General features: G+C 36.7%; 1 protein-coding gene across 1 annotated transcript; it reads right to left on the reverse strand.

The window, feature by feature from the left end:
• Nucleotides 1-1,109: 1,109 nt before the first annotated feature.
• Nucleotides 1,110-7,722, reverse strand: LOC132102792 (26S proteasome non-ATPase regulatory subunit 4-like). The gene is made up of 10 exons (XM_059507441.1): nucleotides 7,616-7,722; nucleotides 6,948-7,088; nucleotides 6,737-6,851; nucleotides 4,830-4,916; nucleotides 4,622-4,690; nucleotides 4,290-4,505; nucleotides 4,103-4,211; nucleotides 3,541-3,654; nucleotides 3,394-3,458; nucleotides 1,110-1,524 (listed from the first exon to the last, which is right to left on the reverse strand). The coding sequence occupies exons 1-10, from the start codon at nucleotides 7,639-7,641 to the stop codon at nucleotides 1,351-1,353; spliced, it is 1,116 nt and encodes a 371-aa protein (XP_059363424.1). The 5' UTR covers nucleotides 7,642-7,722; the 3' UTR covers nucleotides 1,110-1,350.
• Nucleotides 7,723-9,629: the final 1,907 nt, after the last annotated feature.

Below are 9,629 nucleotides of genomic sequence, written 5' to 3' on the forward strand. Positions count from 1 at the left end.
ACTCCCATGAGCCCACGCTCTTTCCCAACGTCATCAATGTACGTCTTTTGTTGTTATTTTGATTGAGTGACCCCTGGTGGCCAAAAGTCCCATACTGTACGTTTAAAATGAAAATTTCGAAGAAGCGGTAGAGACGTTCAAATAAGGGAGAGACTGAGATGCAGATGTCGGCTTGTTCTCTCTTAAGAGACTTTTCATCTCTGTGAGAACTGGTTTCTCCACACTCCACGCATTCTATTTTTCCTCACGCACTCAAAACATCACGACAGATTTCTGACAGCATCAACGCACTTAACCCATTTTGGGTAACTGTATTTTTAACATGATAATGATCAGTTAGCTATAGACAAAATGCAGCACAAAATCTTGTTTTTATACAACAGTAATTCGTGAAATAGGAAAAGTGAAGAAACACAAAACAAATCCAGTGTCCATTTAAACATGCTTTAGACCAATTTAGAATTGACCTTTATCCTGAGAGTAGTGGAATATAAAGAGTTATATTTATTTATGCAGAGGGTCTGTCACAAAGCTTCAGTGATGTTTAACCCTCATAACGCATTCGGGTCCGTTTTGACCTGGGATAGATATAAAAACATTTCTCAAAACTGCAGTTTTTCGTAGGGGGTTGAACATTTGCAAGTGTGTCGAGGCCTTCAAAACATTCATTTTTCCAGATATTTTGATTTTTTCTTCAAGAGATATAACCATTTAAAAAATGTTGTGGACCCGGGTATGCATAGAGTACCATTAGGTGTCAAAAATACTTTTAGTAAAATTATCAAGTTAAAATAGTTAGTTGAAAAAAAAAAAAATTATACGTGTGTTTAGCATTTTACCCATATTTAAAAACTTTTCATAGTAAAATTTATGTTGTTTCGATTAGAACTAAATAATTATCTTTTAAAAATCTGGACTATTTTTGAGCAATCATGACTTATAAAAGGAATTCAATAATTTTAGCTTTACACATTAATTTAATAATTTCTCCTTTTTTTAATGCATTACAAACATATAATAACATGGCACTCTTCAGATTCCCTTAACCGTAAAACAAAGCCCTTTATTATAAAAAGAACTGAAAATAGTGATACAAAATCGACAAAGAAGTATTTTTTGGGATATACTTTTCTTTCAGTAGAGTTTGTTGTTAGTCTGTTCTGTTGTTCCTCCCTCTAACATTTGTTATGAAAACTCATTAACTCAGTTATTCTTGCTGTTTTTGTTTTATTTATTTATTTTTTTATCATATATGAATTCTGTGTTCATTTCAATCCATAATCCAGTAGAAACCCTTTCATCAGTTGTATTTGCCCCTGTCCTCTGTCAGTCCAGACACATCTTACTCCTTTATTTCTTCTCGTCATCTTTCTTGTCTTCAGGTGGTTTTGTTCTGTTCTGGGACGCCAAAGAGCCCATGGCATTACGGATGGCTTCGTTGCTGGGGTCGACACCTGGAAGGTTCTCAAGCACACTCTGCAAAAACTCTGGATCCTGCATCACATCATAATCTTCCTCATCCTCCTACAAAACACACAAAGAGTTTAATTGGGATGTTTAGGCAATTATAAATCTACCTCTTGACAAATTGAAGGCAGTACCTAATATATATATATATATATATATATATATATATGTTACAAATTAAATGAATAAATTTTGCAGCTCAGTATAGATCTTACGCTTCCTCAGATGCATTATTAGCAGTTTCAAACTGAATCAGTTTAGCTTCAGATTTTTTTGGAAAAACGTCAATATCTCATTGACTACAAAGTCAACTTCAAGAACAACTCGCAAAACTATAAATCCTCCAGAGCGCAACAGTGACTTGTCAATTTTTTCCGTAGCTTGGGTTCCAGAAGTATTCTGCTTTGCAATCACTGGTGTCTTCTTCAGTAGATGCAAATCTAATTACTAGAGATATTCCGATACCCTTTTTCTCTTCCCGATACCTGGGCTCAGAGTATCGTCCGATACAGAGTACTGATCCGATACCTGGGTGTGTATCTGTATATACAGCCGTATATACTACTAGCCCTGTGTAAATTGCTAGAATTATTTTATGGTGTGCTTCAGATTTATCCCTTAATAAAACATGAACAAATACATGGTGAACTACTGTATTTATTACAGTATTTTTATTATCTGACATGAATTTGAAAGTAACATTAATTTATTTTCTTAAGCGAAAAAGAACTTCAAATGCAGCCACAAATCTAACACCGCAAACTAAAAAAAGGTATTTTAGTTTTACAATATAACTGTATAAAAAACTGCAACAAATAAGTCTAGGAATATAAAAAATTATATATTAATGAGATAATCTCTTTACAACAAAACAAGTAAAAAACAAGCAACTGTCTAGGCATAATTAATATTATTAATAGAGACGAATTATTATTACTACATAGCTAAATCTACTGTAGGCTACAACAGTAGTTTAATATTTTGTCAATTTACTCATGTTAAACCGAACATTTATTTTGATGGGTTGCCATGAAGATCTGTGAGTGTCTGTGTTTATGATATGAGTTTTCTCAAATGAAACGGTAAATTCTCATGAAGTGACGGTTTATGCGTTCGTGTCCTCATATAGTGACACACGGCAGAGACAACAAAACAGCGAGCTCCCGCACATCTGCGCCTGTCTCCCACAAAGTGTGTAGAATTTGCAGGAGTAATATTTAAATAGTATTCAGCAGTTTAATATACACAGACACTAGCATATATTCGGCTACAGTCTGGAGCCCAGCACTTAGACTAACACGGAAGCGACTGAACGCAGCTGCGGGTACAGAATATACTCGGGAGTCGGTAACTTACTACGGGTACTACAGAGACGCTGGTATCATCACATTTTTTAATTTTCAGCACCGATTTGGTAGTGAAGTGCCAGTACTTGTGGCATCCCATGTCACCGTTTTACTGTCTGGTTGGTCCAGTCGGAAATACTGCTAAACAACGGACATACTGCGTTTTCTTTTCTTCTTCGCTGATCTAAACAGGGGTTGCTTGTGGCAACACAGCACAACTTCCTGTGTTTGCAATGCATTCTGAGCAGCAAAGAAGAACCGTGCAGCAGTTAGGCAAAGCTAGCGCTCATAACTAGGTCTTGTTTAAGAAAATGGTATCGGATCGGTATATGGGTTCATGTACTCGCCGATGCCAGAATTTGTTGTGGTATCGGTGATATTTTCGATACTAGTATTGGAATCGGAACAACTCTACTAATTACATGTAATGTTCGACCATTTGTGTTTTGTGTGGTTTTGGTTGGAAGTATAAAGTTTTAAAGGCTGCTTTTGATTATTCTCACAACATGACTGTTCAGAATTCTGATCTCCTCTCTAAAGGCAAAGCAGTTAAGGTTTGAGGACGAGCTGGGAAACACACCTTAGGAGCTTCACTGTCTGCTGCTGCACCAGTGTCCACATCCATGGCATCTGAACCGCCAAACTCTGTGCACAATGAAAACATTTGTTTGTATAAAAGAACAAAGTCAAAATGAAAGTAACATTTCTGCAGAACACAGAGACTGACCTCCTCCTTGCATGGACATCTGTAAGGCGTATGCGATCTGTTCATCCTCCGTCATGCGGCTGAAATCAGGCAGAGCAGGAGCTGTCGACATCTTCAGCAGGGCATTTTCAGACTCTATAACAAAAGCACAGAAGACATCATGTCATATTAAACATATACTTCCCATGAAACAAACTTATATTTTTAAATACATAAGGTTTTAATCTGATATATGTAGCATGGAGAAACTTCCCTTATACAAAACTCAAATTCTATATTGGCAAACAAAATATTAATATTAGTTAATTATTACAATGGCATTAACAACTATATTACTCTTACCTCTGACTCCTCTAACCACTGATAAGGAATATGCATTAATTCATATTTTCATAATCGTCATAGTAAGCCTGTATAGCCTGATTTTATAGATGCAACTCTTCAGAGGTGGGTTTACCAAACTTTTCAAACTTTTGAACGCTAGTGTATATCAATCCACAACCCTCCGCTGTACCTTTAAGCAACCCCTTGATTAGGTGTCAAGAAACCTCATCTAGTCTTCAACAATAATCTACACTCTCACCATCTACAGCGGGTGAGGAGACTCCAGCCTCTGCAGCTGAAGCCACTGCTACCCGGCGAGTTTCCTCCTCCTGCCTCTGTCTCTGCTCCTCCATCGACACACGCAGAGCCTGGAAAAACAGAGATGTTTAGAATGCAGAAAATCGCTAGCCAAGAAGTTTGTCCCATAAAATCTGTGTGCTTCTCACCAGAGCGAGCTCAGGGTCTGCACTGGGATCAACTCCGAACTCAAAGTCACTGGCACCCAGGCCCATAATGGTGCCACCCTCACCAGCCATGATAGGAGAGGACAGAAGAGCATCTGACAGACTCGGGCCAGGAGGCACCGTTACCAGGTGAGAGCCTACACCCTCTTTTCCATTCAGGGTGTTCACAAACACGGTCAGCTTATCAGTGTTGAACTCCTGCAATGCAAAAGGGCAAAAACTAAAGGATGCAGACAGTAAAAAAGACATCGAAGATGAGGAGTACATTCTGGAGGAGTGTGATAAACTCCAATCCCATAGAATAATGCATTTACCTCTTCTCCAAAGTTAATGATGTCAACACTGACTTTTTCCTTCTTCAAACGTTTTGCCATCTTCACCAACTGAGTGAGACAGGTCGGAGACACAAAGGAGCAGGTGAATAACACATTGCATTGACCTTAATAGATACACACTCACTCATGATACACACTTATGTGGTGCATCTTTTACACCAAGATACATGAAGATAAAAGAACCCACATCTTTCTCCTGGTCCTCCACGGGGCTTCCCACAAAGGCAATGATCCTCATCTTATGGTTCTTTCCCTGTCTGTGTTTCAGTGCCAGCTGTGAAACAGAAGGAGCAGATTGAATCGGAAACATCAATGGTGGTATACTACCATTCAAAAGTTTAAGGATTAAAAAAAAACAAAAGAGAAAGATTTAAATTAAACACTAAACAAAAGTGACAGCTGAAAAAATGTGTGTGTATATATATATATATATACACACACATACATAGGATATAGAAAAGTATCACCCCCTTTAAAATAATCACATTTTGTTGCTTTTGCTGCCTGAATTATCCAGCTGTATTTAATCAGTACAACTTATACTATATACAAGTGAAAGATATAACACCAACATGACAGAAAAAAACAATCAGAGTTTGGATCCTACGTCCGAAAATGACTTGTAAACTCAATCAGGTATAGCTAATCACCAACTCAATGGCACACAAAGACGTTTGACTTTCAACTGTGATCAGCATTTTGATTAGCTCAGCATGAAAAAAGCTCTCCTGGAGCATTTCAGTCCTTGGTAGTGCAACTGAAGCAAACGATCAACTCTGGACGGCAAGGCATTGTCAAAAGATCTCTGGGATAAAGTTGTGGACAGAAACAAGTCAGGAGACCGATACAAAAAAAGAAATTCAAAGACTTTATCAATGCATAGAAGCACAGTTAAGTCTATTATTGAGAAGTAGAAGGTATTTGGTACAACACAGATCCTCCCTGGATCAGGAGGGCGCACCAAACTGGATGAAAGAGCCAAGAGGAAATGGTCAGAGAGGCAACCAAGAGCCCTACAGCAACACTGAAGCAGTTGCAGGAATCTATGACAAAGAGTGGCCATTGTGTGCATGTGACAACAATATCACAAATTCTCCTTGAATGTGGCTTGAATGGGAAGGTTACAAGAAAAAAACCCATTCCTCAAAAAAGCCCACACACAGCCACGACTGAGCTTTGCCAAAACACACCTTTCTGAGGCAGAGGAGACTAAAATTTAATTATTTGGCCTCAACACCAAACAATATATCTGTCAGAAATCCTATACAGCTCACCATCCAAATAACAGCATTCCTAAAGTAAAGCATGGCTTTAATAATATCCTTTTATAGGGGTGTTTCTCTGCAGCAAGGTCTGGAGTACTTGCCAGGATGAAAAGTGGATGGGGAAAAAATACCGTCAAAATCTTATCGAAAATCTGCTGCCCTGGGAAGAAGTTTTACCTTCCAAGATGGCAATGACCCAAAGCACACAGCAAAACTGAGCACATAGTGGTTGAAGGAGATAAGTCAGAGCCCAGACTTAATCCCCACTGAAAATCTGTGCAATGACTTTAAGATTGCAAACCACAAACCATCATCATCAAATTTAACTGAACTTGAGCAGTTCTGAAAAGAAGAGTGGGCAAATATTGCAAAGTCTAGATGTGCAAAGTAAGTAGAGACAGAGACATATCCCAACAGACTAAAGGTTGTAATTAAAACAAAAGGTTGTTCAACAAAAATACTGACATGTTGGTGTTATACTTTCACTTGGATGTTATAAGTTGTAAATACAGCTGGATAAGACAGGCTCAGACAGAGGACGAAAAATTGGTCAAGTAAATGATAAATTATGTGGACTTTATGGACAATACATACTATATGTATGTATGTATGTATGTACTGTCCGTAAAGTCCACATAATTTATCATTTACATGACCATATTCTGATTTTTCAGCCTATTTGAATGGTAATAAAGTCAAACTGAGAAGGTTATATAAATTTGGAGTCATTTTGACAACTTAATATCAATAAATGCCATTTTTGGACTTGTAAAAATTAACACATTCTAAAAAAATAAATAAATAAAACATGACGATCCCGTCCACTCACATGTGCTACTCTGATGCCAGTACAGAAGCTGATGACTCCTATGGGCTGGACAGCGTGAAGCTTGGACAGGATCCGGCCCGTGTCAGGAGTCAGCGTGGTCAGGACCTCACAGTTACTAAATGGATCAATGAATCTCCAGTTATGCATGTTGTACAGAACTAAGTATATAAGATTATACCTGTTAATAAAATAAAGAAAATCTTCGACCTACTTGGCCAGAGTGATGAGGCCCACGTTGTTTTCCGGGTTGCTTCGAGTCTTTGAGTGACAGATGATGTTGACAGCGTCCTGCTGGGCCTGAAGTCTGGTCGGTAAGAAGTCTCCATTGCGCATATACTCACTGTTGTCCACACTAGAAATTATAAACATACACGGTGATGTCCTCCACATTTCTGCCAAATATGATTCAGCAAGTGTTCGAACGAAGCCTAATTCTCCACGCAAGTGTTCTATTTAATAGTTAAATATAAGATGCAGTTTTAGTACACAAAGGGCAAGTACAAAGAAGGATTTCAAATCCGGTCTTGACGGTTATTTATACAAAAGCCTAAATTATTACAAAGGAATTGAACCAACCAACCCATTTATGATTTAAACAGAAATTGATTTCATAAGATGACAACTCCGAGAGCCTGCCAGTCGCAGCTATGAGCGTTATAACGTGTTCTCTTATAACAAGACAACACAAAGAAGCTGTTTAGCAGGCTCAATGTTACATCATGACTAAGGAAAACTGCACCACTGTCTATTTGCTCAACACGACCTTTCTCTCACCACCAAGACACAATATTTCCCAAATAACTGCGTAATAATTTAAAACAAATCACGTATAGCAAACTAAATCTGATATTTGAAGAATATAAAGTATATTTTTCTCACCAGACCATAGTACTTTCAAGCACCATCTTGAAAAATTTCTGTCGCTCTACGTGACGTAAGCACAGAAGTGAACGATCATTGGTTAATGTAGAGCTGAACGATAGGAATTATGGGAAACGTAGTTTATTGTCTATTTCAAAAACTGTTTTTGTGTAAAAATAATTTCAGATATAGTTTATTTCACTTACATCTGCAGTGTCTGTTTGGTATAAGCTCATTTTAATTCTGAGAAAGGAAAAAAAATATAAAGCAAAAAATAATGGTTTAGAAAATATTTTATTCTTTTTAAATCAGAAAGACAATGTGAAAAAACGGCATCCCCACATTAATGAAACATGGTTGGAGAAACATGCTGCAAACACCACACAAGAAAAAGGCATTTCCCCGACTTGCTTATATACACATATTATAAACACGTTTTATACAGGCCAGGTAAAAATATAGTCCTCGAAGCACTTCCAGTTGTCAGTCATCGTTCCTTACACCGGCATACATTCAAATGTAGAAAGGCTTTAACAGATTAAAACGAATTGGAATATTTACCATTAGAGATACCCTAAACTTAAAATAAAATAAAAAATTTATATTGTCCAAAACTTCCCTCCAACCCGAAATAAAATACATACTTAGATCACAGACACGGCTTTCTGCCAGATTACACAATACATACTACAATCATCTACTGAACATACAGAATTCAAAAAAATTAATAAAATAAAAAGATTAGAAGAGAAACAAGACATTTCTTAATAAATACAATCACTGACATACATGCAGAAACGTTCATTTTTCATTAGGTAGGTGTCTGTTTAATGTCCAGGTTGCCAGCATTTAAACTGGTGTGCACTGTGCACGGCTGATGTGTCTGTTGTGCAAAAATGATGTATGAATACAAACACTAAACAAAGCATATGAAAAATAGCTGTCTCTGTTTGACTGACAATTTTACTTTCATTTTCATTACATTTGTATTTCCAGACCAAAGATTCACATTTGGAATATTAAAGTCAAGAGGTTAAGATATTTTAGTGTGATTTTAGAGGCACAGAACATCATTCTAGCACATAATAACAGTAATAGATTAATAAGTACTGTGTGTTAGTCAAAAAAAGGCAGTGATTGTTGTGTCTTGAGGCCATAAAGATATTAATAAATAGCAATAAAACCCACAAACAGAAGCAGAAATGAGTGAGACTCAAATTGTGAAGACCAAAAAAAAAATCTGTGATTCCAGAAACCTACCCCACAAGCCAACTGTGAAATTAAGCCACTGAACAAAGATCTAATGGAATATGAATGTCCAGAAGAATGAATATGAACATTGTGTGCAAGACTTTATAAAAGCAACTTAGTTCCATTATTTTAGACCGAAATATCTTTGAACTGAAAGGGGATAAAAAGTTTTTACTATAAAATGTAAAAATGTGAATCAGGGCACTGTTAATCTGACTGTCCTGTAGGTCTCAGGAGTTAAATGTGAATAAAGGTATCTTTCGACATTCACCAATAATCACATACTAATTATTAAAGTTTAGAAATAGCATTAAAACCCTGCAATATATGACACAAAAAGCCAGCAAAATAGCAAACTGCATATCTTTAAATAACAAAAAGATCTAGTTTTCAGAGATATTAGCTTGTTGTCGTGTTTTTTCTAGATTAAATTTAAAGTTTTGTGCAACATTAAGGTGCATTATCAAAATGTTCTGTAACATGATTTACTGTAATGTGTAACATTTGGCACTGACTTGAAAAAGTCACTGAAATTATTCAAACCAAGAGCAAAAAATATAAATAAAAAGAAAAAATAAAATTCCTTCACGATACCCATTTACACAAACACTGCTGTCCACAGGCATGCAAATTAGATTTTTTAACAAACTTAAAAAATATCAAAAACAACATAAATACTGCATCCACTGAAGGTGGATGTGTAAGACAGAGAACTGTAGAGACTGTAGAGAACATGTGAAAGACTGTCAATGTACTTCCTGTTCATATTCTATCTGCATTT

The sequence above is a fragment of the Carassius carassius genome, chromosome 24 (assembly GCF_963082965.1).
Source record: "Carassius carassius chromosome 24, fCarCar2.1, whole genome shotgun sequence".
Classification (NCBI taxonomy): Eukaryota; Metazoa; Chordata; class Actinopteri; order Cypriniformes; family Cyprinidae; genus Carassius; species Carassius carassius.